Here is a 27,906-nt window from a genome sequence, read left to right on the forward strand (position 1 = left end):
TCATCAGAAATGTTTTACTCCACATCTCTCTTTTTATTAATCTATGAAAAATAAACTATTTTCACCAACAATATTTAGTAGAACTAAACAAAAACATCTGCAAATCCTTAGTGCAACCAAGAAGCCATTATTAACTCAGCTGCTACCAACAGCAACGCGACAAAAATTCAAAGATTCATTGGTTGAATGAGGCTGAACAGCAGGCAGTGTTTACACAGAGCAAATAAGAAACAAGTACAGAAACTAATTACAAATGCACATGTAAACTCTCTCTCTCTCTAAATGTTATACATATTTATTTCAGGTTTTTTCTCTTTTTTGTAAACAAATATTCAAAGAAATTCACCTTTTTTCTAGTGTCAATGATTTATGGCATTATAACAAGTGATAGATCAATTGTTGTCTCGTCAATTATCGTGGAAGATATTTGGTATTTTCCAACAATTGTATCTGTATTTTCATGAACTGAATTTTTTGATATATTAAAGGCACTAATTCAGGTCTGATGCAGATACCTCTCTCTGGCCGTCGTCACTCTGTGGTCTCAGAAATGTTTCTCAAGCAAAGACTCAAAAAACTGAACAAGAAACACAAACCAGGAAATTAGCTCCTCTCACAGTGGCTAAGGCTATGCTAACAGCTAGTGGCTAAGTTAGAAGGCAGCCACAGATTAAAATGAAACAGTAATTAATAATGCTTTAAGATCCTCCCCTTAATGGACAATAAAAGTGATACAACAGTAAAATAGTAAGAGAACACACAAGAAAAGCAGACAGGAGACAAATTTCAGTTGATCCCACATAAACAGAGAGCGTCCTAATTTAATCACTCCTGTTTCTATTTTACATATTCACTTATAGTCACCTTTTTTATGAAGAAGCCTAACTATAAATGGCTGGTTTTCTGCTATCACATGATGTTAAAACTTTATTTGTAATGTACATTGGTTCCAAATATTAGTTATCGACCTTTCTTGATTACCGATATTTGGCATCAGTATCGGCCCTAAAAGACCCATATCGGTCGATCCCCGTTAGTAACATCCTAGAACACTTGAAAACATTTATATATGTTGACTCAAGTTTTCTTCTTTTTTGGTTTTTGTAAATAAATAATCAAAGAAATGTAACGTTTTTAAGTTTTTTGTATTTATGGCATTATAACTGAGTCAGTATATAATAGCGGGACTTTTTGTAACATAGTTGACATTTTTGCTGTTTTCAGGCCTAAAATCAACATGGCCGCCTATAACCAAACACCACATGACATTTTTAAAGTAAGATTCTTCTAAATATTATCGATACAATTGAGTAAAACTGAAATTGAAAGTTATTTCTAAAGATACTGTAGTAAACCTGTTGACTATTTAATATTAAAGTCTTTCCAGTCTTTTCTCCAGGAGGAAATGACATCATGTGGAGCAGGTCATGTGATCTGGAATTAACACACTTCTTTGAGAAGTGTTTTTGTAATGGGGAACTTGGTGGAAAGTGATTTCTAAGAAACTAATTTGATATTTTCCATCTAATATTTGATATATTGGCTTTTAGAAGGTGGTTGTTATTACATTTTTGGTATTTAGTTGACATTTTAGTGATATTCAGTCATTTTTTATTAATAAGTGATTGTTTCCATAAGAAATAATTCTGGAATTTGTAAAGACATGACCATAATGAACACAACAAATATTAGCTTTTTAATTTTTAATAAAAACACATGCAAGATATATCCCATGGGCTTCATAAGTCTCTCTATGTATTGACTCAACTGTCATGCTGCACTAAGCACATTTCTGAGATACCTCTACTTCCAGTCATGTTTGTGTTGTTTCTCTAGAGGTGCAGGACTTTAGATTGCAGTGGAAAATCAGCTCACAGTGAGTAAAAATGTGACACTACTTGGACTTCAGTTGGGTTAAACAGAGCATGAGAGACATTATTTATTGCACTAATTTGAGTTCCTTTCTCACGGCACACATTTTTTAATCCAAACGTCCCAGCTTGCTGTGACAGTGACAGAGAATCAGCGTGAGCAACACCAGGACCCTGAAACGGAAGCAGCTAAATGGAATTCAGCCATGAGTGACTTTCTTATTTACACCTGTGTTTTTCTCACTGTGACACGTCAAAGCGTCATCAGTGAAAAAGTCCTTTAAGTGCTGCAGAAAATATCTCAAACGCTGACTGAGGGTTGCAGAGTGTTAAAACTGAGATGTATTCCTGATGTTTTGATCTTCTGTTGAAGTTGGCTGTTTTTATGTCGTTATGTCGACATTAGCCGAGATTTATTTACAGCACATACATTTACAAGACAGAAAACGGAGACCTTTGAAGCAGCTACACACAGACGCAGCAGGGGAATAAATAACAGCCCACTTCAGATGCACATTTTGGCTTTCTGGCAATTTTGCTATCACATTTAAATAATTCATATGCGAAAGAAAACAGTGTGCTGATTGATTAATTGATTTAATCGCTGCTTATACAGCTCGAAAGCCCTGTGGATGCTATCTGAAGGTGACTTGATACATCCTCGCAACAACTCACACCTGCATGTTGTGAGGAAAAACCTGCCAGAACAGGACTTGTGAAAACGATGCTGCCAGTGTTCAAGGCTCCGTCTATAAACTTGCCCAGAATTGGGAATTTAGCAGCAGCAGCAGCACAAAGAAACAGATTTTCTCCAGTAAAAGCTGCACGGTACTGCCTTTCTTTTTCACTTTTTTTTGCGCTGAGCACTCTTCTGCCCTGGATGAGTGCACACTGACAACACACTGTTGTTTCCTAAAACCTGTGACGAGTGCAGATGTAGCAGCGTGTTGAGAGGAGGTCACGGCGGAGTCACGGCTGCGACCTCGCTCTGGAGGTCCATCAGGCCTCGCTGTCACTGCTGAGCTCCCTCACGGTCAGACGGGGGGTTTCTACGACCCACCTGACTGAAAATAGCCCCGTTAAAATGTGCAAGTGTGCACATGTTTGCATGGGCAGTCAGACGTGATTGTGGCACTCAGACAGGACATCCATCTCAGCTTTTGTGTGTGTGCGTGTGGCTGAACTGCTTCTAGATGATTCCTCAGCGGGATGAGAGTGTGTCAGCTACTGTCTGCCATAAATACACTCCACTCTCTGCTGGGTGAGAGTCAAATAGTGATATGACAGCAAGGGATAGAAAGAGGGAGAGAGAGAGAGAACAAAAAATACATAGTGAAGGGGACAACAAGCTGTGCACAAACAGCAGAGTGCCCAAGGACGTTCTGAGCAAAGACTGTGTTCATCTGGAGAGCAGCGAGGTGGGCAGTTCAAAATGCAGATACACTCATGTTTAAATGGATCAGGGAGGGAAGGGAAGGAGAGAATAGATCCGTCTGTTACATCCACATTAGCATTTAACCCCTCACACATCACAGGACCATACTTTCACTCTGTCAGCAGCTCTCACTCACTAATCAATCACATTGACGCAACACAGAGACCGAAAACAAGCAGTCAGGGCAAAGATGTGAAGGCAAATCCTCTGTGAGCAAAGTCTGCAATGTTCAGGAATAAATAAATAAATAAAACCCAGTTTGATTTCTTGCTTTGCCCACGTCCCAGAAACGAGCCACTGTAAGGCTCATTTCACGGCTGAGAACGCAGCAGTTTTTCAGCCACTTATTGGGACTTAAAGTGAGCCTCAGAGGGTGCCATGATAACCATCTCCTCGCTGTTGCTTCCATCCAATGTTCTAGTTGTGTGGAGACCCTGTCTGCTGTTACGCTGGCTGACAGAAGCAGGTCACTCAGTCAGCTCTGCTGCCATAAATCCACTGCTGTGTTCAGAAACCTCACAACAAGCCTGCAGCTCCACGGGCCACAGTGATTCAGGGGTGACAGGAAGGAAAACACTCAGAGACCTGCACCATTCCAGCAACTAAAATGTTTGTGTGGATGCATTTTTTGAAGAGGGAGGTGATTACAGAGGTGATCAATGTGGGCTCTACTGTAATTAAGCTGCATGGGTTTAATTTTCCATCAGTGCGCAGTTCTAGGAGGCTACAGAGCAGCAGCAGCAGACTCGGTGTGTTTCTGTCGCTCAGACTACAGCAGCAACAACATTTGATCCACTGAAAAAGGCCCGTTTTTTAGTGAAACGACTCCTGTCCTCTACCAGAAATCAGGAGAAAACCGCAGGCGGTGGCATGACGCCTGGACGGACACACCCCCTCCAGGCTGTGGCATCGAACCAGCGACTCTGATAAACAAACGGCGGCTGCGTTATGATCAACTCTGAAGCCTTCATCTCCTCTCCTGATCACATTTCACCAACAAAAGGGCCTGTAGCGAAGGTTTGTCCACCTCCGGCTCCCCCCCTTTTCGGTGCAGACTGACAGATGACTGCACAAATGACATCTTAATCACAGCCACACAAACACGGACACACACTCACTCCTCCCCGCCTTCCAGAGCCGCTCGGCGGCGGCGGTGTGCTCCTGGCCCCGCTCCCCTCCAGCCCCTCTCACCTTGCTTGACACATTTAAAGCGGACCGGGTCTTTGCAGTGTTTAATCACGGCCAGCACGTCCCGGGTGGTGAGCCCGGCCACTGGCATGTCGTTGACCTCCAGCAGCAGCTCATCCTGGGCCAGTTTGCCGCTCTGGATCAGTCCCTTCCCCTGCTTCACCTCGCCGAAGTAGGGGAACTGGCCGTTCTCCGCGCCCCCCTTCAGCTCGAACCCCAGCTCCCCTTCCTTCCCCCGGGTTATCACCGCTTCGTGGACTTTGTTGGTCCAGTGGTTTTTCTTCTTGAGGCTCTTCGACATCGTTAGGGCGAGTTGATCACCGCGGGCTAGCCCATACAAAAGCCTCCTACCGTCTCATCCCCGCCGTTGTGCGACCGGCTGCAGCTTCACGCCGCTCGGGGCTCCATCATCACCGGTGCACGCTAGGCGCAGTGTCCGCTCGGAGAGCCGCACAGTCGGGCAGGGAGCTGCAGTACAGCGCGGCGGCGGCAGCGGATGAAATAATTATTACTCTGTCAGACACACAGACGCAAGAGACAGATCCTGGCGGATGACCCGGATGTGAAGCCTGAAGGAGGGGAGAGATGAATGGTTCTGGTTCGGCGTAAAGGGATGGAGAGGAGGGGAAATAACAGGAGGCGCTTCGCTGCTACTACAGAGCCAGGGGCGCTTCCTCAGGCTCTCTGTGATCACAGCCGATGACATGCAGGACGAAGCACAGTTTACACGGCATGATATAGAAACTTCACCTATATGCACGCTTCCGGAAAGAAAATTAATTTTAGACACACTTTTTTAGTTGTTTATGGAAGTATTATTATGCAAAGCCTCACCAACAACATGCATATGCTTCCTTAATTTTTTCTAAGTAAATTGCATTGAGCTGTTCATTTACCTTAAAACATGGATACCTGCCATGAGGCCTTCAGGGTCCCCGAAGGCTGCAGGTTTACTCGCTTGTAATAATTTCTGTAAATTAATCACAAGTTTGCTTGCTAACACCACATGGACACTTAGGTGCATTATAACATAAAACATGTGTGCACTCACATGCTCTCATGCATAACAAAATAACACACAACTCATGCACAGTCTACACTGCACTTTAGCTTCACAGTCTCTGCCTCATTATTCATGACTACTTCTATCTCTTAAAGACTTTTTAAAATCATGTTTTATTGTTGTTATACAGCTTGGTGGATCAGTCACTTACTGTGCAAACTGCAAGAAAATGTGACAAATAAAATCTCCTGATATGAGCCTGAAGGCAACATCATTGTCTTGAGGACCCATCCTGTTTATTACAGGTATTTTTGTGCCTATTTAGGGCATTTTACCAAACATATTTTTGCTTAACACATGCATCCCTTCTGGGAAGAAAAACCCCCACATATTCTTACCAAATGTTAACTTTTGGGAAAAATAAATATCCGACTTTCGAGGATATGGGCACATGGCAGCTATGGGTAAATTGAGGGTAAAGGTCATGGTTGTGTAAGTAAGAAGCATCCACTTTCTGTAATTTTTGAGAAAAATGGGTTAAAAGTTTTGAGCTTTCAAGAATGATCTAACATTCCAGTGTAACGTTGTGTTTGGGTTGTGGGTTAGACCCAGGCGTGAACCAACCGTGACGTCACCCGTTGGTTTCAACGCCGAGAAAATGAAGCCCGGATTTTGCTACTTCCTGGTCGCCGTTTTGGATTTTTTCGAGCCAGTGACGTAAAAAGCGTCATCAAACAGACTGGACCGGAGAGCAACTCGGGGCAGGATTGGCTGAGGACTCTCTTATCCCGCCCACATTTTACCGCAGAGGCTTCTGTTGCTGTCAATCAAGTATAGCCACGCCCCCTGGCTCCACCAACTTTAAAGATTTATTTAAAATTCAGTATTGATTTTTTTTAAGATCGGCCACCTGATCTCTCATTTTGACCATGAAAACTAACGGGAAAAAAATCCTGAGCTGTAGAAAATCAGTCTATCAAATTTCATTTTTTCTAAAAATGAATTGGGGTCTATGGAGCAAAAGCTTTTTGGAGCCAACCCTAGCGGACGGCGTGATATTGCAAGTTTTTGACACTTCCGGGTGGGCTTCAATTTTGGAGCCAGATGCTACGTCCATCTTTATATACAGTCTATGGTTAGACCACTTTGCCACAAAAATCTAGACCATAAAATATTGCAGAAATTATAGAAAACTCAGTTTGGATCATTTTGTTGGTTGAATTAAAGGTCAAAGTCAAAATCAGCTTCACTGTCAATTTTTCAATATGTACACAACATACCAAGAATGGAAATTCCGTTATTCTCTCTTCGTGCAACAGTAGACATTAAATATACAAGGTTCTGAGATAAAAGAAATAGTATAAATTTAGAAATGTAATGTACAAAATAAGATATAAAAAGGCAAAAACTATGTAAATTAAGAACTAGAGAGGAAAAACAGGTAAGCTAAGAGCAAGAAAGCAGAACTAGAACCAAGCAACAACTAAGAACTAAGAAAAACAGAACTGAGTGAAATGTCAACACGACCATGAGATAAAGAACAGATTAAAGTCAAATTTTGGTTACATTTGATCATTTAAGGTCTCATTTTAGGGAGCTGCTCATCTATTTATTATGCTTTGACTTTTTTTACTGGGATACTGCAATGAAAAAATACTAGGAAGTAGGCGAGGAAGCACCTTTCAGCTCCAAATCTCCTCTCCTGTGACTCTGTTTTCCTGGATCTGTGTCACATCCAGTAGGTCTAAATCCATCCTCACACACCAGCGTCTCCCAGGTTTATTGTATGAACATGTAGGTAGTAAAAACACAGAGCTCGGCCTCATTTTGTGACCGCGTTCTCAGGTGAATTCACCCTCTTCATGTTGTTACATAATTTGCTGCGATGACATAAAAATCCAGGTCCGGCAGAAAAAAATGACAAATCCTTTTGTTTCCATTACTTTTTCATGGCCTGTGTGGCTTTCCGAAATGGGTGAAGTAAAGTTTCATGCAATATTCAACGCGTAAGTCGAGAGCTGCTCCTCCAAATCTACTGAGGATGACAGTCCCTCTTACTGCCACTCTCCAGTTTGTGTGTGAATGTTTTAAGGGCAACTCTGTGCTTTTGTAACGTGAGCATGCTCCCAACAAAACAACACTACTGTACACAGCACCCCTGAGGATCTGCAAGCGGTAAATAATCCATGAAGAGCAGAGGATTCACTTTGACTGTCACTTTACTTACTTCAGTGTCTTGGCATTTAGGTCATGCTGCATGTTCGGGTTACAGCAAAAGCTTCTGACACTAATTCTAAGCAGATGATGATGTAGACTAGATTCATTTTAAAGTCGAACCAACACAGTGGAGAAAGAGTAGTGGTATAATCCAGAGAAGTGGCTGGATTAGAAGATTATACACCCAGAGGGGAAATGAATCCTTACTTTTATTTCTGTGTTCCCCTGCTGGTGGATGTCAGAACTGCAGCGTCCGGAGGCCTGTAGCCTGGATGGAAATCTGCAGGTTTTCACTCCAAAACTACCTCATTTAGAGTGAATAAATAAATAAATTAGCTCACAGTGCCTTCAAAGAGAACACAAATCTGGCACACTGTAGTTTTTTTTTGTTTTGTTACGTAAGCAGCATATTTTTTTCACAAGCAGGTGAAGTCATACAGTGAGTTTTTTCTACTGTGCTCATCTATTCTATATCTGGATCAGAGTATTTCACAATTTTGGACGTTTCTTTGTGAACAGAAGTGCGACAGAAGAAGAAAAAGAAAAGCCATCAGCTGTCGAAGCTTTGAGCTGCGGCGTCTAAATTTGGAGTCACTTTCAGCGACTCAATGCTACTTTAAGATTTTCTCTTGACGGGATGCTGAAGTACAGCAGCAGCTCTACACGTCCGGACAGCTTCAGTGTAGCCTAGCCTCATCACAGTTAACTGCATTTGGCTCGAGTGTCACTCTGAAGATGAAAAATCAAACAAGAAACCAGAATTTGTTGTGAATCTGTACACCTAAAGCATCCTCTGTGGCCTCCTTAGACTGTAAAACATATTTGTGATTTTGCACCGTGTGTGGGGGAGGAAAAAGAAAGATATTATTTTATATCATCATTATAGACAGAAAGTAATGAGCATCCTAAAGCAGACTGCCAACACCAGAAGGCAAAAATACAATAACACGAGGCAGTCTGTGCACTCAGAGGGGGATATTTCAATAGAGCTTATATGGATTTAGTTCACCGCCTCCCTCATTGACTCTCTGCTTTGTGCGTTTGCTGTTAGGGAAGAAATGCACACTGAGTTGTTGTCGTTGCTCAGCAAAAGACTGGGGGAGAGTGGGGGTCACCTTCACACACAGACTCCTCCTGTCTTTATCATCTTTATTTCATCTACAGATGTGCAAAAGAGCTGAGGAAGAGGCTGAGCCGCCATTTAATGTCTACTGAGGCTGCAACGGCGTTTGGAGGAGATTCTGAACTTAAAAATTAAAGTGGCATCTGTGAGAAACCCAGGGGTGTGCAGGGCTGGAGCAGCAGTTAAAAATCAGCTTCACACACGCAAATGCAACACACACACAGAGTAAGTTAATTAGACTGGATGGCTTGAGGGAATTGGCGAGTAAATCACGTTGGCTTTTTCTCCGAGCTCAGTATGAGATTTAATTATGAAGAGAAACTTGTGATGGCAAAGTACACCTGTACAAAATCCAGACTGACTTCCAACCAATCCAGACAGTCTTCTGGACCCACTGGAGGAAACTAAAAAATCAGCAGATGATATTAGCTTCCACATATCTGCTGTGCTATCAGCTGACGGCTGGAACTGCCACTCCATAGATATCTTGGCCACAAAAAAAGGGAATTTAAACCTGCACTCATCAACTCAGAGGCGATTTTCATGTGAATCTGCAGCTTCCATCTGCTTTACTGAGCTTCACATAGAGTCGCTGCTCGTTGTTTAGTTGGCTGGTCTGCAGGTTTGTTGTTCAAGCTGCTCTCACTGCATCGTTTTTGACCAAAGAAGCAGCTGCTTCCAATGAAGAGCCTCTAAAAATCTACGGCTTACAACCTGCTCAGCACCAGATAGACGCAGTTAGAGACGAGCTGGTGGACATAGTGGAGCACCGAGGAGCTAAAGAGACTGATATTTCCCTCAGGAGTGAGTGGAAACCGAAATTAGAAGCAAAATGAGAGCGAAATGCTCTTAGATTCTTTAGCTGATCACAAAAATGAATAATAATGCTGCTCCATAACTGCTGGATGTATTAATAATAGAATATTAATGTAAAATATAATGATATGCACACGTTTAAGGTTTACAGCTCATTGTGCGGCCTCACAGAGAAAACCTGGGGCTTAGATAGGATACTACTATTATATCTAAAGGCTAATATGTTTATCTGTGCTGAATTTGATAGCAGCAGCATTCATAATTTAAAAAAATAGACCTATTAAATGCAAGTGTCATAGTGTTTATAGAAAAGGCTAATTGGCGACACCTGTCCCTCGAAGGGATTTTTCTGGATTTACTTTTGTTAATTTTATAAAACTGTATGAATAGAATAGAATAGAATAGAATAGAATAGAATAGAATAGAATAGAAGAGTGTTATTGTCAATTTCTCCGTATATCTATAAACATTAAGAGTAGTGTGATTTTTTAATAAGGTGGGGGAATTCAAAAGAAAACAAGGGGAAAGAAGAAAAAATAAGAAGATAATTTCAAAAAAGAAGCTTTTTTAATGTTTTGTGCGTGTGCCATATGTCTAAATCTGTATGTTGCTTTTACATGCAATCAAAGTCAGTAATTTATTTATAAAGCACATTTAAGATAACCAGAATGAGCCAAAGTGCTGCACAGTTAAAATAGCAGGACAGAAAATGAAATTAAACACAATACCGGAAAGACAAATATGAATAAAAGTAATAAGAAACTAATAAGAAAAGATAAAACACATTAGGAGTCAAAGTCAGGCTGTCAAGATCTGCTTGAATCAAAAGCAAATTCAAAAAGATGGGACTTCATAAATGATTTTTAATTTTGACATAGAAAGTTAAACTGTTCCAAAGGTTAAAGGCAGCGACTGCAAAGAACTGCAAACAGAAAAAAATGCAATCGAAAAATAGTCAATCAAAAAGGAAGCCAGAAGCTTTGCTTTCAAATCCAGAAGTTTTCATAAAGCTCCTGTCAGCTGCTCGATCTCACCAATTAATCTGAATAATCTGTGTGCATTAGTTATTTATTCTGTGGAAAATTACTAATTCTATAAATGTTCAACATGTTTTTAGTCCAATGGAACTTTTGAAGTGCTGAAATAGAAGGACTTTGTTTAGTCAGCGAGCTGATTTATCTTGTTTCCAGTCTTTATGCTAAGCTAAGCTAAGCTAATTAGCTGCTAGCTCCTGCTAGATGTTCAGCATACAAACATTGGACTGGTATTTTATGGGTCAATATAGAATAGAGGAACTTTTGAATTTTATGGGATATATTTTGCATACATTTTTATTAGAAGTAAAGAAACGTTTTTTGTATATTCATTATGATTGTATCTTTACAAATTCCATCAATATTTTTAATGGAAATGATGATTTATCAATAAGAAAAAAAATACTGGATATCACTAAAATGTAACAACCACCTTCTAATTAGCTAAACAATAATAAAATGAGTTTATTCAAACACCGTTCTGATTGGGTTCTTTCTATTACGTTGAGAAAATCCCGAAAGCTGTTTCTGTTTTGACAATATATCAAATTTAATATGGAAAATAACAAATTGTATCTGTGTCCAAGAAATCCCTTTCAACTAAGTTCCCCGTTACAGAAACACCTCTGCAGGAAGTGTGTTAATTCCAGATCACATGACCTGCTTCACATGATGTCATTTCCTCCTGAAGAAAAGACTGGAAGACTCCAAGGCTTTCTGAGTTATTTATTATAAAGTAGTCAACAGGTTTACTAAAATATCTTTATAAATAACTTTGAATTTCAATTTTACTCAGTTGTATATATAATATTTAGAAGAATCTTTCTGTTAAAATGTCATGTGGTGTTTGGTTATAGGCGGCCATGTTGATTTTAGGCCTGAAAACAGCAAAAATGTGAACTATGATACAAAAAGTCCTGTAATTATATATTGACCCTTATCTGTCAGTAAGTGCAGTTCCCAAAATATATACCAATTCCTTTAACAAATCATTAAAATGTAATAAATGTAACATGTACATAATAAAGCATGCTATATGTTTTGGTTTTATATGTTTTTTAAACTGTCAAACATCAATTTTTGTCCAAACCACTTTCCTACTGCCTTCTATCGACACGGACACATTACTGTTGGATAAAAACTCACTCAGTAACTCCTATAATTCCAGTCTCCTCTTTTCCTTTAGGCATCAAAAACCGGCTGAATTAAACTGCAGATCAAACATGAGCTGGTCATTACTCTCACAGTTATTATCCAGTTTCTTTAGACCAGATGTTCTGGCTTGGATTCCTTCTGCTTTGACTCCGTGGTCAGCTGCAGCTGCACTGATGCGCTGTTTGATCAGAAGCATCATCACCATCATCATCTTCTTTCTCACTCTTCCCTCAAGCATACCTTCAATCTGAAGGAGCCTCACATTCACACTGTTTGATCTCCCAGGGAGGGCTTTAGGGATTAGCTAAATGACTCTGCAATTAGCTTTTAAATCACACAATGCATCCCAAAAATAGTGTCCTCTCAGCTAATGCCTAATCATTGTGCCTGAGCGACGATGGCTCCGCTGCGTCTGTGAGACAGGAGTCAGCTTTGGCACCGCTGTGACCCATTTGTAGGATGCTGTCTGCCATCATCTTGATGTCTGTATAATATATAAAAAATTAAAAAAGGCTGGAATATGACAGTTGTTCTGATAATCCTATCACTATCTCTAAACTAATTCCTTTCAGAGCGCATGAATGCTGGAAAGGATTCCGGGCCTCATTTCTTGCTTTAAATCACCACAGCTTGGTGGAAAATCACTTTCTCATTCCAGTTCAAGATTAATTAGTGCTAATCTTGGGGCCTCTCCAATGGAGATTTTATATGAAAGGCCAATGCATCTTTGTCAGAAACAATCTATGTTAATTATATTAAAACTGGTGATTAGATTTTCCTCAGTTGTCTCCTTTATAAGCATCGAGCTGCCATCAGTCTTGGTCATTATATGTGGCTGTTGTGTCCACTAGAGGGAACTATTTGCTGCTGAACAGAGCTCACAAACGCTCTAAAACCTTCCTAAATCTCACCCCTCTTCTTTAGCTGTTTTATGATGCAAAATAAGATTATGTATTTAAATAAATTGACTTATCAGTGACTTCTTGGTAGACTGGACAAATAAGTAGATTCCTTGCAGCCACACATTTTCTGCTGATCATCACCAAAACCTTATCCAGAGATCTCAAGTGAAGCTTCTTCCTGTAGTTTTGAGCCAAATAGCAAAGTTCTGTCTCTAAAGAGAGGAGACTGTTTAATAAGGTAGACTGATGGTTAAATAATAACTTTAAGATTTGTGTAGTTTGTGGGTTTTAAGGGTTGTTGAAACAATGGCAGCAGTAATTAGAACACTGACAAGAGCAACTATTTTTCACAGCTTTTATAGCAATAATAGCTTCTATCTTATGTAAACAATACTTTTAATTATCTTTAGGAATATTCCTTACTGACTCTGGAAACAAATGCACTGATTTAAAAACTAAACAAACACAGGGTTTACTAACTCAACTATTCCCAAAGAGCTTTCTAACCGGCTCATGTGCTGGGAGAACTTTGTGCACACTGAGTTTAAACATTTGTGACAATATGAATATATAGACGTGTGTTTTAAAGTTAGTTTTGGGCCATTTTTGACAGGTTAGTGAAGATGCAGACAGGAAAGTAGGGAGAAGAATGTGAGGTAGACATACAGCAAAGGGCCGTGAGCTGGAATAAACCCTGGTTACTGCATCAGGGACTATAGCTCCCGTTCATGGGTCACCTGCTCCACCTGCTGAGCTATCTGGACACCAAATATGAATATTTTAATAGTAAAATTGTTCCATTTGTTGTGTAGGAGCTTTGATCTCTGCATTATACATCTTCAGGATTCCATATAACAAAAAAACAAGTTTACTGATGAAATGGTCGATCACGCAGTTCTTACAAGTGATTTAAGAGAACAAAGTGTCTGTTGTGTGGCTGACCAACATTACAAAATGCAATTTACTCACATTAAGGTGGTAGTCTACCCTAATTTATTGAACAACTTATTTTGATATAATTTCTAAACGATCCAACCAATCAACACAAAATTTGGCACAAAGAAAGATTCAGTAGAAGCATTTTACATTTAGCTAAAGCCTGCCACAGATTTTTACTTTCGGCTCAAAATAGAAAAAAAGGAGTCTTCATGGTTATCATTCAAGTATACAAAAATAGGAAAAATCTACTTAAAACATACATAACAACATAAGGAGTCAGCACACCAAATTTGGTGCTGATAGCCATTTTCCTTCTGAAGAGATTTGTTCCATGAGATTTTTTTGTATCTCGCCAAATCTGTTGCTACCATGGAAACTATAAAATGTGGCAGACTTTAGCTGAATGTAAAATGCCTCTACTAAATCTATCTTTCTTTGTGCCAAGTTTTGTGTTGATTGGTCGCATTGTTTAGAAATTATAACAAAATAAGTTGTCTAATAAATTAGGGTAGACTACCACCTTAAGGAAGCTAGAGCCAGAAAACATTTTGCTTCATTTCCTCAACAGATGACACTTAAAAAAAATTTAAACTGTTGCAGATCAACCTTATGTCAGATAAGTTACTCAACTCTTAGCTCTACTTCTGTTTTTCTCAGAGGCATTTGAAGGTTCAGCATTGTTTCCCTCTTAGAAAAAAAACACAAAAAACAGTGCTTGTTGCATAAGTTGCCATGGTTTCACCATAGCAGCTCTTTTATTAGCAAAATCATGGAGATTAGTCCACTAATGTCCCCATCCAATGGAAACAGGGGGCTGGGGTCTAGAGGGGGATATGCAACTTGAAACCATCACAGATCCTAATCAATCACAGTGCACGTGTACCCAGCCAGCTGTCTGTCTGTCTGTCTATGCACTGAACACAGATCTACTATGGTCCTACTGTCTGCTACAAGGCCACCATTGGCATCCTCTTTTCAAAGCTTCTCTTTCCTTCATGGTTCAATCAGGAATGTTTGTAGCAGCGCACCAACAACGTGCACTCAAACGCTTGAGAGAAGAGCTTCATTTTTGGTCGCCTAGAAAATAAAACTTTGAAAGAGGATGACAAGTAGAGGAATAAAGTCCCTTTGATTTATATTGTGCACACATCCACGCACACACAGCCACTCACACAGGCATTCGGCCTCAATCACAACAAACCTCTCGCTCGGCGCATGCACGCAAACCACACATTGGAAAAGGTTTCCGCACACCTCTCACAGTATGTCAGCGTCAGAGTGAATTGGTCTACAGAGTCACTTGGTCTTGCTTGATTTGTACAAGGAAGCAAAAAATTATGCAACGATGAAATAACCAGGAAAAAAAGATAATATGAACTCAGGGGACTCGGGGGGAGAGTTGAATGGCGGCATCTACATAAACCTAAGTCAACAAAAAGGAAACACTGCAACTAAGGCATGCAAGGCACAAGCAACTACAAACAAGACAAAAGGAGTTCATTCATGGACAAAAAAAAAGCAAAAGACCCCCCTTTTATATATAAAAATTAAAAATAATGATAATAAGGTAAAACAAGCACATTTTAAAAACTGTGAAAAAATCCCTGGCCATAGACAGTTGTACAAATATTTTACACAAAATGTTTTCTCTACACACCGTCTTTAAAACTTTTAGAGATGAACATAAGTTAATAAGAGGTTAAAAGTGACATTCTCAGCAAAGTCCGTGAAGTTTCCTCCGTTCAGACTCCAACTGAAAGAAGTCACTTGGTAAGCCGGCCATCAGGCTGCCTGAACAGAAAGAGGGAAGAAGCCACCATTAGAGAAGAGGAATCGGAGCACGTGCTGTTTCCAGCTGGTGATTAAAGCCGCAGACGTTACCTTTAGAAAAGGCCGCAGTCTTTCAGGTTGTTCTTGATGATGACGTCGGTGACGGCATCGAACACAAACTGCACGTTCTTTGTGTCGGTGGCACAGGTGAAGTGGGTGTAGATCTCCTTGGTGTCCTTTCTTTTGTTCAGGTCCTCAAACTGGCACTGAATGTAAGCTGCAGCCTCCTCATAGGTGTTGGAGCCTAAAAACAGGAGGAGACATGGAGATCGAGTTAGAGAAAACAAGCAAGACTTACTGCTGGTCATTTTATGTCACCAAACTGAAAAACAATAAAACCTTTTTCCCATCAAGCAAACGCTAAAAATACCCATCTCTGCACATTCATCAGTCACTTTATTATAATAAGGTAGTGTCTACAGATACGAACCCGTACCCGTAGCCTGTGGACTACGGATACGGCACTTTCCATTTGCCAGACAGATACGGACCCGTATGCGAGTCTCGCGAGTCAAGAAGCTGCTAACCACTGCAAACTGTTGAAAGGTAAGCAAAGGTCAGGGTTAGGTTTAGGGTCCGTACCTGTAGTACCGATGCTACGGGTCCGTACCTCTAGCGTCTACCGGGAGTCACGTGACCAGATCTCGCGTATCTGATTGGCAAATGGAAAGTGTCGTATCCGTAGGCCACAGGCTACGGGTACGGGTCCGTACCTCCAGCAACAACCTTATAATAAATATATTCAATGTGGCAGTAAAAAATGTAATGTTGCATAGGGATACGATGCTGGGCGACAGTGTGGATATATGGAACACATGATGTCAGCAGCTGTCTGCACATCTGCAAGACCTTTGACATCAGTACTGTGGTTACAAGAGCAACGCATGGAATATGTGAGTGCACCCAGTAATGCAGTGATGCTGAGCGTGGCCTGAGGAGAAGGAGCTTTAAACTTTTAACCTTACAGAGCAGCAGCTAAGCACTGATGTGAAGTTATTCCTCTTACTCTGCATATATTCTAATGTCAGTTCAAATATATTGTTGGGAACAAACACTGGTGTGTTTTTGTTTGCATGATACAGAATGTGTATTTACAAAGGGGTTTAATTACTGAATGTGTTGCTCCCTTTCATCTGACAGTGGTGTGATTTGTTACCATTGAAATAGTAAAGGGAAATATTTGATACGTTTTACTTTTGTTATTATAACCCTATCAGCCCTGGGCTATTTTAAGAGTAATATTACTTCACTTTAAGCACTCTTCGTAAAGAGCTAGCCATGTGTGTTGCATTCTGTTTGTTTTGGTTTCAAATATTGCCATATAATATTTTGTAAATTATCCTTTATGTGAGGGGAAAAAAACTGTGGTAGGAAATTTATCATCATAAAATTCTGGCAGAAGAGCATCTTTTCAAACTGTCTGGAATTGGGCAATATCACCTTGATGGAGAAACACTGTACGACTTCTGCAGAAAAAAACGAGCTGATTGCCTAATGGAAACATGTTTTAATCACTACAATGTTCACATGCTACTTGTAATGGCGTCAAACCAGGCAAATGGTCGCACTGTACAGATTTTATCACATCTAGATGTTATCACACCATGCAGAGACAACTTCATGAGTATTTCAAGCTAAAGTAACGGGTGTGGAGGTGGACGCAAAGCTGCATGCACCTCGCTGCACAGACAAGCCGCTGCCATAGTTCAAGTGTGGTTTCATTTGACATGACATGTTCCACCTCACTGCAAACACTGAGAGCAAATCAGCCTAGAATAAGGAATGTGGACACAAAGCTTTTGTCTGGCTGAAGGGGTTAAAATTACGATCTCACACAGAGGATTCGATGGCTGTACCTACATCTACACACACACACTGATTTTGACATGTCAAACTAGTACAAGTCTCGTTTCTTCTTATTTGTGCAGAATTTTGTCATTCACTGAGACGGTGATGATACAAATACATCTGTGAAATATGAGTATCAGCAATGAATCTGACAAGCACTTATTGTTTGAACATTAGGCAGCCCACACAAGTGAAGAGCAGAGCAGAGAGGAGGACAAAACAACCTCTTTGTGTCATCTGTAGGGAGACGGCCACACCTCTGAGTGGCCGCAAAAGGAAGATCAGCTGAAGCTTTAAAAACTGGAGGACTGAAAGCGAGCAGCGTGTTCTGAAGTCTACATGAACATTTGTGTGTACAATCTGAAGAGGAAAAAATTTAAAATTGTCTTGTTTGAACATTTGTGAACCCTTGAGTTAAGACTGTATGTGAACAGTTAAAGACCTGGAGACAGCCTTACAAAGCAGCTCTATGCCGCCACTGAAATGCCCGGATTTAGTGGTTTATATGCACCGACAGCATTTGCATGTCCAGAACACCTGCTCTGCATACAAGAGCTTGTTTATGTGGCTCCCTCACCTGCGTATTCCGGGTAACAGATTGTGAGAGGGCTCTTTTTGATCTTCTCCTCAAACAGGTCTTTCTTGTTGAGGAAGAGGATGATGGAGGTGTCCGTAAACCACTTGTTGTTGCAGATGGAGTCGAACAGCTTCATGCTCTCGTGCATTCGGTTCTGAACGAGAAGACAGACGCTCAATGATAGCAGACCGGAGAAGCAGGAGCAGCGAGTAGAGTACGTTTAGGTCAGACAGGTCTTACCATCTCCTCGTCCTCGGCCAGCACCAGGTCATAGTCACTCAGAGCCACACAGAAGATGATGGCAGTGACTCCCTCAAAACAATGGATCCACTTCTTCCTCTCTGATCTCTGTCCGCCGACATCAAACATTCTGAGATCACAGAAACACATGGGTAAATGACAGCACCACACAAACATTTTCACCTAGATTTATCTGTCCAGCTGACAGGATTTTCAGAAGTTAGGAGGAGCAGGCGAAATTTTTCAAAACATATCTAAATGTAAGAGGTACTTCTGAATGTTGATCACGCCATATTTTTGTCATCTTTTTGTAAATGCTGTTAATGTCATAAGATGCTCGGTCTAATACAATGCTCAATGTTTTCAATTAAGTTATTACGGAGCCCTAAATGTGCGCTGTGACTCGGCCGAGACACATGACAAGACACGCTGGCTGCTGACCAGGAAACAACGAGCAGAAACAAGAATGTAAACACACACGAGTTTAGAATATTCTGGCTGCACTGAGTTGGGAAAAACAACTATGGGTCACAACAGGAGGACAATATGTAAGGTCCATTCTTTTGTGTGGAAGAGCGCTTTGGGTCACAATTATGTCAAATGATAGATAACAAGCATCAGATATGATCGACTCCATGAGATCAGTGATCAACTGTCACGAATGAAGCTCAATCCCGATGCCCAGCGCATTTCCAGCCAGGATATTTTCATCCAAAACGAGGCGCATTTAAATCAGTGAAAGGCTAAAACCAGACTAAAACAGCACCATTAGGCATCGTGTAAACAGGGTTAAGTCACTGCTGGATGGACTCACTTGAAGTGCAGGTCTTTGAAGGTGAAGTGTGTCTCCACAATACCAGTAGTTTTGACTCTGGTCCTCAACACATCCTGCTGGGTGGGTACATAAGCCCCGTGGGATATCCTGTCCAGGTCATTTAGGTAACTTTGGGAAGAGAAAGGTCAACAAAAGAAAGAAAGATTGGCAACAGATTTAACAAACTAAACTCAACAATGGGAGTTCATCTGCCAAGTCCAAAGCCAGTTCCTGTGTGTGTTTGTCAGCGCCTCCCACTCACTAAGCTGCAGAGTCGTTGAGCTGGTACTCTCGGGAGCGGCTGAAGCAGGCCTGAACTCCTCCATCCTTCCACAGCCGCTGGATGACTCCGGCCAGTTCACCGGTCATGAAGCCCTCTTCTGCTGAACCCGCCAGGACGAACAGCTGCCGCGCATCGTCCTGCAGAGGGGAAAAAAACACTTAAATAACTGACAACTTATCCTTTAAATTTAGCTTGAAAAGAGCGTGTATTTTTCAGCTGTGAGTTAATCAAGATTATGAGGATGAAGAAGATGAAGAGCACTTGCCAAAAGAGTCTTGTGTTGCCCATTTACTGTAGGAAATTACATTACATTTTGCTGTAACTGTATTAATCAAAACAGACTGTACTAAATGAAAGGATGTCGCTGTTCATAAAATCAAACTAAGAGACTTCTGGACACGTACCAAAATCCTTGTTTTGGAACAAATGAGGTGGTAAATTAAAAACGACAAATTAGGGTGTCTGTTCCAGTCCTTTTAGTCATTACACTTTGCATAAAATTAGATTTCAGGGCAACCTTTTCAAAAAAGTGGTTGAAGGAATGAAAGAGGAAGGCAGTGGAACCAGCAGTAGATGAAGGAATACAGTGCTTTTCACAATAAGGGCAAAAATCTGAATAATTAGCATAAAAACTGTGTCTGAAAGTCAGTAGGAAAACCCTGATGTCTGTAAAAGCTTAAAATTAGGAAAAGAAAAAGGCTTTGGGGTTTGAAAGTGGTCACAGAGCCAGGGCAGTCATGTTGATACTCTGACTAAGTCTTTTGTAATGCGGGGAAAATACAGATTGAAAAAAACCAAACAGGAGTCTGTTTTAAATCAAACCCTCCAGTCAGCACGGTATTTATTTGTAGCATGTGACAATGACACACTACATTTGCGTAAAACATTAAAGGAATGAGTACAAATTCTCTACAGTTCTAGTTAAACACAAACAAAAACACTCACTCTTACTGCCTGGCAGCATTTCTGTCCTTAACAAGCACTTCTAAGGCGACTGCATGAGCTAAAGGACTCACTGACAGTTCTCATCATAATGAACTTCAGCTGCAAGTGTTCTGAACGTATTAAACCCAGACCGGCTTTATCTGATGTGCTGTAAAAGGAAGAACTGTGAAGAAAAACTGCCTGTCAGGACAAATGACAAATGAGTAGCTGTTGCCCTTAAAGCACTGAGCAGTACACTTTACAGAAGCACAACACGTAATGTTCTCAGAACCGAGTGAATGTCAGCTTAGTTTTCTTTCACTCACTGCTCTGGCTGCATCAGCGAAGTCGATCTTGAGGCGTCCCATTGCTCTGATGATGGCGATAATGGACTGGATGGTGTTGCTGTAGACCACGGCCTTGTACTGCTTACACTCCTCCTCTGAGTATCCCGCTTCATGGATGATCCTGGAGCACAAAGAGAGGACGTTACCAGCCATGTACCAGTAGCTTCACCACAGATTTGCTCCTGAAATCAATTAAATGTTGAAGGTTTATGGAAACTGTGATGTCCTAACTTTACTCTCCAAAGCAAAATGTGATTTAGTCTGATTCTGAAAGGATAATTTGTTTGATATTCACCTGTTTTACATGGGTTTTATTCATGTAAGAGACTAAAATCTGCAACAACTATACAGGAAGCGTGTTAGCAAACAAGTGCTGATTTAGACATCCAGTAGCCAGATAAACATTACTTATCCAGAGTTCTGTTAACATCCACTATTCATGTTTCAAGCTTGTTTTTGATCTTCACTAGCTGCTCAAGGGAAATATTTCAGCTACTACATGCTCTACTGTTTACCAGCTAGTGGCTAACCTAACCTGTGATCTGTTTGGGGTGAAAGCAGGTTGTGTACGGTGATACGGTATACTGAAAACAGCAAAACAAGAGTCATTACAGCCCACCAACACTGTATAAATCCCCACTGAGCTGAAGGAAGGTGCACATCCAGGTGATTGTTTTCTGTAGGGCTGGCCCGAAGAGTGGTTTCTGGCCTCCGAATATTCAGGCCCTATTAAAGACGAATATCCGAATATTCGTTCCGCCCCGTAACGTCCGAATTGGGGTGGGGGGGATTCTTCAGTTCAGTTAACCTGAAGAATTCCCAACCCAAACAGCGGAGGTCTTCAGCATCTTGTCTTGTGTTTATGCAACGAAGTGAAGAGTGACATCAGGTGTTCACAAACACGAATGGATGAGCCGAGATGAGCCAAACACAGCGGGATGAGCGGAAGTGGGGCGAAGAGAAGGGCTCCGAATATATTCTTCTGGGGGGGAGGAAGGGGTGATCACAAAGACAAATGTGTCCAAACCCCCTCTTCAGCCAGTGAACACTTGTGGACATCGAGATGGTGACATCATATAAATATTTAGGTGTCCACCTTGATAATAAGTTGGACTGGTCTACAAACGTAGACTTCATCTACAAAAAGGGCCAGAGCCGACTTTATTGCCTCAGAAGACTTCGATCACTAGACATCTGCAGTAAGATGCTGCAGATGTTTTATCAGTCTGTGGTAGCAAGTGTCCTGTTTTATGCTGCAGTCTGCTGGGGAGGCCGCATAAAACAGAAGGATGCAAGGCGTCTGAACAAACTGATTAAAAAAGCTGCTCTGTGGTTGGAATCGGATTGAACACATTGAAGGATGAGGTGGAGAGACGGCCACTGAGCAAGATGGAGGCCATTCTGACAAACATGGATCATCCACTTCACATCTGCCTCAATGAACAACGAAACATCAGTGGACGGCTCCTATCCCTGCACTGCAAGACCGAAAGATTTAGGAAATCTTTCTTGCCATCAGCAGTCAGGCTATTCAATTCAAAATTAAACAGATAAGAACCCTGAAAACTGAATTTCCCTTTGGGGATGAATAAGGTGATTCTGATTTAAAGAGTACAAATTATCGCACTTTAAAAATCTGTTTGGACTTGTTTGTACTAATTTGTTATGAAACTTGATTGTGGTTATTTTAGCTTCCTTAATAAACAATTTGTGTCCAATTCTCCCAAACAAGATTAAAACTCTCCCCTCACTTATTGTTCTAATATCAAAGCTTTTGGTGACGTACAATAAAGGAAAATGTGTTTGTCCCTTCTACTTCCTGTTCACTGCATTCTATATTTTTTCTACTAGAAATCCAACAATATAACACTTTGCCTTTAAATGATGACAGAAATTCACACCCATAAAAAACCTTCCAGTGATGATGCAAGATGATAATTATAAAAAAGCGTCTGAAGTCTCATTTCACTGCTGCCTGTAAATTCCTGAACATCTATTGTTCAGTGAGCCGTGAATGAGTGAGAAAAGGGATTCCAGTCACAATGACTAAGTGTGTCACCTGTTGGTTACTCGTAATCACCGTCGATGACCGTAAAGTGTGTCATATGCTATTGATGCAGTCTGAGTAAGGCAAATTCGATTGAAACAATGTTGTTGATTGTTTTATTAAACAAATAATAGTTGAAGCGATTCAGCCGTGCTGGTAAATGTGTTACTGATCATTCAGACTTACTTCATCTGTTTGACAATTGTACTTTTCCCAGACTCCCCAGCACCTGAAACAGAGAACAGACAGGACAGAAAATTATAGTTGGCATAACGGTAGACTAAAGGGCACATAATACCACATTAGTTTAAGGATCTGTGCTGGCACGAAGTTTCATTTGTTGGTTTCAAAGCATTCAAAGATTATCCATGTTTCAGCCAGTTACCTCGGCCTCTTTTGTCATTCATTCATGCTCTGTGTTAACGGATGTGTTCATACTGAAAATAAGTCTTAAATATATACACCACAAGATTTAATAACCCACGACATTAAAACCACCTGCCAAATATTGTGTAGGTCCCCTTTGTGCAGTCAAAACAGCTCTGAGCCGTCCAGACATGGACTCATCAGGACCTCTGAAGGTGTGCTGTGGTATCGGACACCACGACATTAGCAGCAGATCCTTTAAGTCCTCCGAGTTTCAAAGTGCGGCCTCCATGGATTGGATGTGTGGTTCCAGCACATCCCACTGATGCTCAGTCTGACTGAGATCTGGGGGATTTCTGGACCAAGTCTGCAACTTAAACTCTTTGTCGTGTTCTTCACACCATTCCTGACCAATTTTTGCAATGTGTCAGGAAGAATTATTCTACTGAAAGAGACCTCGGCCATAAAAAAAAAACAAAAAACAACTGTCACCATGAAAGGGTGTAGGTGGTCTGCAACAGTGCTTACTGAGGTGGTAGATGTCAAAGTAGCATCCACATGAATGCCAGGACCCAAGGTTTTATAGCAGATTAATTCCCAGTGCATCAAATGGGCATTCGCTAGCATTGTCTGTTCTTATAGTGGCACCTGCTGCCATCTTGTGCACAGGTAAACATCTGCTTACCATGTAAACAAGGCATACACACACACACACACACAGCTGTCCATATGACATGAAGGAAATGATGATGCTATGTGTGTCACACGAGGATGACACCCACGATGGTCTACCTGGCCATGGTAGGTGCTTTTACAGGTGGAGTCTACATGGGCACTCTGATCAGCCTGCCACCAAGGAACCCAATAAGAAATGAGCTGCAATGATCCACGTGCACAAACAGTTTTCAATGATAGCAGCATTAAAGTTGAGCTGCAGTAACTATTCAGTGGGACTGAAACACACAGGCCAGCCCTCACTCACAGATTAGCATCTCATGCCAAGACCCTGTCACCAGTTCACTGGTTTTTCTTTCTTGGACCACTTTTGGTAAGTACAAAACACAGCACATCTGGAACATCAGCACAAGGCCTGCTGTTCTGGGAATAATCTGACAGTCATCTAGCCATTACAACCTGGTCCTTGCCAAAGTGGTTCAGATCCTTACACTTCCCAAATTTCACTGCTTCAAAAACGTCAACTTCAAGAACTGACTGTTCACTTGCTGCCTAATATATCCCACTGACATTGACAGGTGGCACTGCAATGAGATAATCAATATTATTCACTGCAACTGGTCAGCGGTTTTAATGTTGTGGCTGATTGGTGTGTGCAATTTACTGTAAAATTAAGTTTTTATTGTTGTCAAAGGTCTGTGCAGGTCCATAGTCAAAACAGAAATGTAAGTACATGGGTTATGATGGCACCCAAACAAAGACTAATCTCTGCCAAATATACTTTTTCCAGAATTTAGTTAACTTTAACGTGCAGCACATCAACAGCCACATTATCACAGGATGCTGTGAAGAAGTGTCCAACTCCCACTTTAGTTGGGTCACAGTGCAATTGGATTAATCAACTGGATCCTCTTGTCAATGAGATTATACACAGCTTAAACTTCCCGGGTTTAGAAACTCACACTGCATTGGGCTGGCTAGATTCAGAGCTGCCATATGTGTTGTTGTGTGTTATGTGGTAAAGATGTGAAAATATTACAGATATATATTGGTGCAAATCTCACATCCATATGAATTGGCCACAGAGGTTTCTTGGTTTACCCTCTCACATAGAGTTCTCCAGCTCCCTCTGAGATTCTGGCATGTTAGACGCTGAGCGCACAACATTTTAATTACCTTACCTCTGCAGGGACTCTCAGCTCCCCAGTGCGTAGGACTGTTCACCAGTTCACCGTCCCATATGATAAACAGCCACACACCACAGAGCAAATATTACGGAAAACATCCCTTAAATTTAATTTGCAAACACACTGTTGCGCCTCACTGAGCTGCTGAAATTGAAGGGCTTAATAGAAACCAATTACGGCAACAACCAGAACAGTGAAATGTTTCATGTTTGCCAGCAAGCAAAGACGTTTGACAGAACCACAATGACTGGACTAGAGGAGCACACAATCCTCCCAGGTCGTATAAAATGCAGATACTGCTGCAGCAAACAGAACTGCTGTGCTGCTTCTTTGGCTGCTGTTCAACAAAAATGCTGCTACACGAGAACAAAAATCTGTCCTAATTATTTGTATTTGTGCAACACATAGAAACCATCCACATTTGATGCAGTCCTCCCACTCAAAACAGTCATCACAAGAGAGCATGTAATTTGCTGATTACTGCATTATTGCAAACATCCCCAGAGGTAAGCCTGACATGGTGGCAAACTGCAGTAAACACAAACCTGTCCACGTTAGAAACACACACAGTATAACAAATCAGCATCACAAATGTGGACAAGAAACATTTACGTGCTTGAACACATCGACTGGGATCATCATCCGATAATAAATCCATAAAAAAAACTCATATCTCATGCAGGTGCTTGTGGGAATCGTGACGGGGGGGGGGGAAACAACCATGAAAATTCAAATTAGATCTCTTCTCAAATGACCCACGCACATAAACAGGCTGACTGCTGCAGCTGAATAATGTTAAGTGTGTGTGTAAAGTCATATGTCTGAAATAAGGGGTGGCACAGACCAGCCTAAGCACAAGTTAACTAAAATACGCAGAATGTGATTTCATTTTTAAATCAGCTTGCAAGCTGCATGGCTCAGGCAGACACCCAGTTAGCATGCACTAGCCGTTTCTGTTGTGTGTGTGTGTATAGTTGCCACAGATGCTTACTGCTGTCGGCCAGGCTGCACAGGTTGCTATGCAACCTCCAACCCATCTATCCATCCTAAGACAGCCAACAGTGGTCATGAGCTACCAGTAATGGGAAGAACAGAGAAAAGGTGTGGCAACCACGAAATGAAACAATCCAAGAACACTGATAATGGGAAGACAATCTGGACATAATGTGGAAGTTTGTCTATGGACTTACCATCACAAAACTCAAATGTTGAATTTATTAGTCAGATTGTAGTTTGGAATACCTTTTCTGACCATATCTGCCTGCTTGGCCACCATATTCAAATGATCATACTAACGTTTTCCCTCAAACACCCCATAAGCTAACCGAATTTTGAATAGAACATGAATCACAATTAATCATACACAAGATGAAAGACTACATTATAATTAGATGGTTGACAATGCTGTGTGACATTAATCACAAACACGAACAGTTCTTGCAGTTTTTTCTACTGCAGTTCAGAAACATTCAGACACATTCAGACTTGTTGAGCAGCATATCTGGCTTTACCCCTCAACACATTCGTACATTCACTCAACTTTTACTCCATAGACCTGGCATTCATTAACATATTTTAGCTTGATCCAGTTTGGCAGACTGCTAAACTGCACACAGAGATTCAACCGGCCTAAAGTACGACAACTTTCTGTTTATTTTATGTGACGAATGGCTGCGAAACAGGAAGACAGCTAGCAAGCTACAGAAAATCAAATTGTCAAGTGCAATCTGGATTACTGCTGACAACAATGAGGTCTATATGACGGGCAAATCTGTTATAGAGAATATCTGGGACATTGTTTGGGCTTAAGCGGTGAGCTAGCTAATTAATCCAGGCTAGCACCGAGAAGCTAAACTAGCTAAGCAGCTAATTCCGCCGTTAAATTAGCTTAGCGACTTACCACGCCACTGTGGCAGCAAAAGTAATTACTGTACCGATAACGAAATTGTCCTTCTTGACTGAGCTGATTTTAATCTGTTGTAGAGAAAAATAAATTAACTCTAGGAGCTCAAACTTTTGAGCTAACGGCACCACCACCACCACCTCCACCGTGCCATTCAAATAAAGCCCCGTAATGCCTCCGCCTATGCCGCCTGACTGTTTCATCGGCAGGTGGGTAAAACTTTGACTTCAGCGAACACCTAAACATATTTTAGCGGTGTGTTTTTAAGTTCAGAGCTAGGACTGGACAGTAATATGGTCGCTCTCCAGCAAACAGAGCGAGAAGCGGACCCTCCGTCCATCCATCTTTCTCTCACCGAGCAGCAGCAGCTTGACCTCCCGGGCAGCCTTTTCTCCGTCGTCCCGCAGATTCCGGTCGATCATCTTGCTCCGCTCCTGGGCCGCCTTGTCGTCCGTGCTCAGAGTACAGCCCATCTTCTTCTCTCCTGGCCTCCGAGTAAATAAAAGAAACGCAGACTAACTTTAACTACGAGCGCAACGACATGCAAAGGCTACCGAGCTAGCATCCAGTGAGGCGGAGGAGGAGGGGGAGGAGGAAGGCTGTCTCTCCAACACTTGAGATTCAAACACGCCCTGTAGCTCTCTAGCCGAGCTCCACGACTCGCAGCCAAAACTTCTCGATTTTTAATTAACCACAAAGCGTGGTTTTCGCGATACGCGGCTCTTCTGCTCGGTTTTCAGCTAGCCAAACAGTGGAGCGGGCGGTGTGGTTCGCAGAGAGCACAGAGACGCGGCAGCATCTGCGGCGGTCGGGGTCTCAAAATCTTCCCTTCCTGTTCTTCTCACATACCTGCGAACTGCGCATGCGTGGCAGAGCAACAAGCTTCTTTTTAAATATGTAAGCTTCTTTCAGGAGGTGATCACTGTGGGAAACATTCACAGCAAGAAAAAGTATGCAAAGTTGGAAAAGACACAAAGAAAAACAGCTCAAACATTTGAGATGATATATATAGACACACTACCAGTCAAAATAATTGGACCTACCTTGTCATTCAATGCTTTTTGTTTATTTGTATTATTTTCCACATTGCAGATTAATTCTGCAGATTAACACTTTTTTGTTTATAACATAATTCCATATGTATTCTTTTACGTCTTCAATATTAATCTACAATGTAGAAAA

The 27,906-nt window shown here is 41.3% G+C and overlaps 2 protein-coding genes across 9 annotated transcripts in view; both read right to left on the minus strand.

Moving 5' to 3' along the window:
• LOC110971512 (membrane-associated guanylate kinase, WW and PDZ domain-containing protein 2-like) overlaps positions 1 to 5,174 on the minus strand; it is a 123,369-nt gene extending 118,195 nt beyond the window's left edge. For 3 of the 8 annotated variants that reach the window (XM_051951493.1, XM_051951486.1, XM_051951489.1), the window contains exon 1: positions 4,498 to 5,171. In XM_051951493.1, coding sequence (XP_051807453.1) covers positions 4,498 to 4,795 — 298 coding nt within the window. In that variant the 5' untranslated portion in view covers positions 4,796 to 5,171. Of the gene's footprint in view, positions 1 to 4,497 lie in introns of all 8 variants that reach the window. The other 5 variants (XM_051951485.1, XM_051951484.1, XM_051951492.1 and 2 more) reach the window with 3 other exon arrangements.
• Positions 5,175 to 14,398: 9,224 nt separating this feature from the next.
• LOC110955545 (guanine nucleotide-binding protein G(i) subunit alpha-1) lies at positions 14,399 to 27,581 on the minus strand. Its single transcript, XM_051951505.1, has 9 exons — positions 27,080 to 27,581; positions 22,780 to 22,822; positions 20,526 to 20,667; positions 19,255 to 19,412; positions 18,993 to 19,121; positions 18,179 to 18,308; positions 17,939 to 18,092; positions 15,565 to 15,757; positions 14,399 to 15,474 (listed from the first exon to the last, which is right to left on the minus strand). Exons 1-8 carry the CDS (start codon positions 27,195 to 27,197, stop codon positions 15,567 to 15,569), a joined length of 1,065 nt encoding a protein of 354 aa, XP_051807465.1. The 5' UTR covers positions 27,198 to 27,581; the 3' UTR covers positions 14,399 to 15,474; positions 15,565 to 15,566.
• Positions 27,582 to 27,906: the final 325 nt, after the last annotated feature.

This window comes from Acanthochromis polyacanthus, chromosome 8 (genome assembly GCF_021347895.1).
Source record: "Acanthochromis polyacanthus isolate Apoly-LR-REF ecotype Palm Island chromosome 8, KAUST_Apoly_ChrSc, whole genome shotgun sequence".
Lineage (NCBI taxonomy): Eukaryota > Metazoa > Chordata > Actinopteri > Pomacentridae > Acanthochromis > Acanthochromis polyacanthus.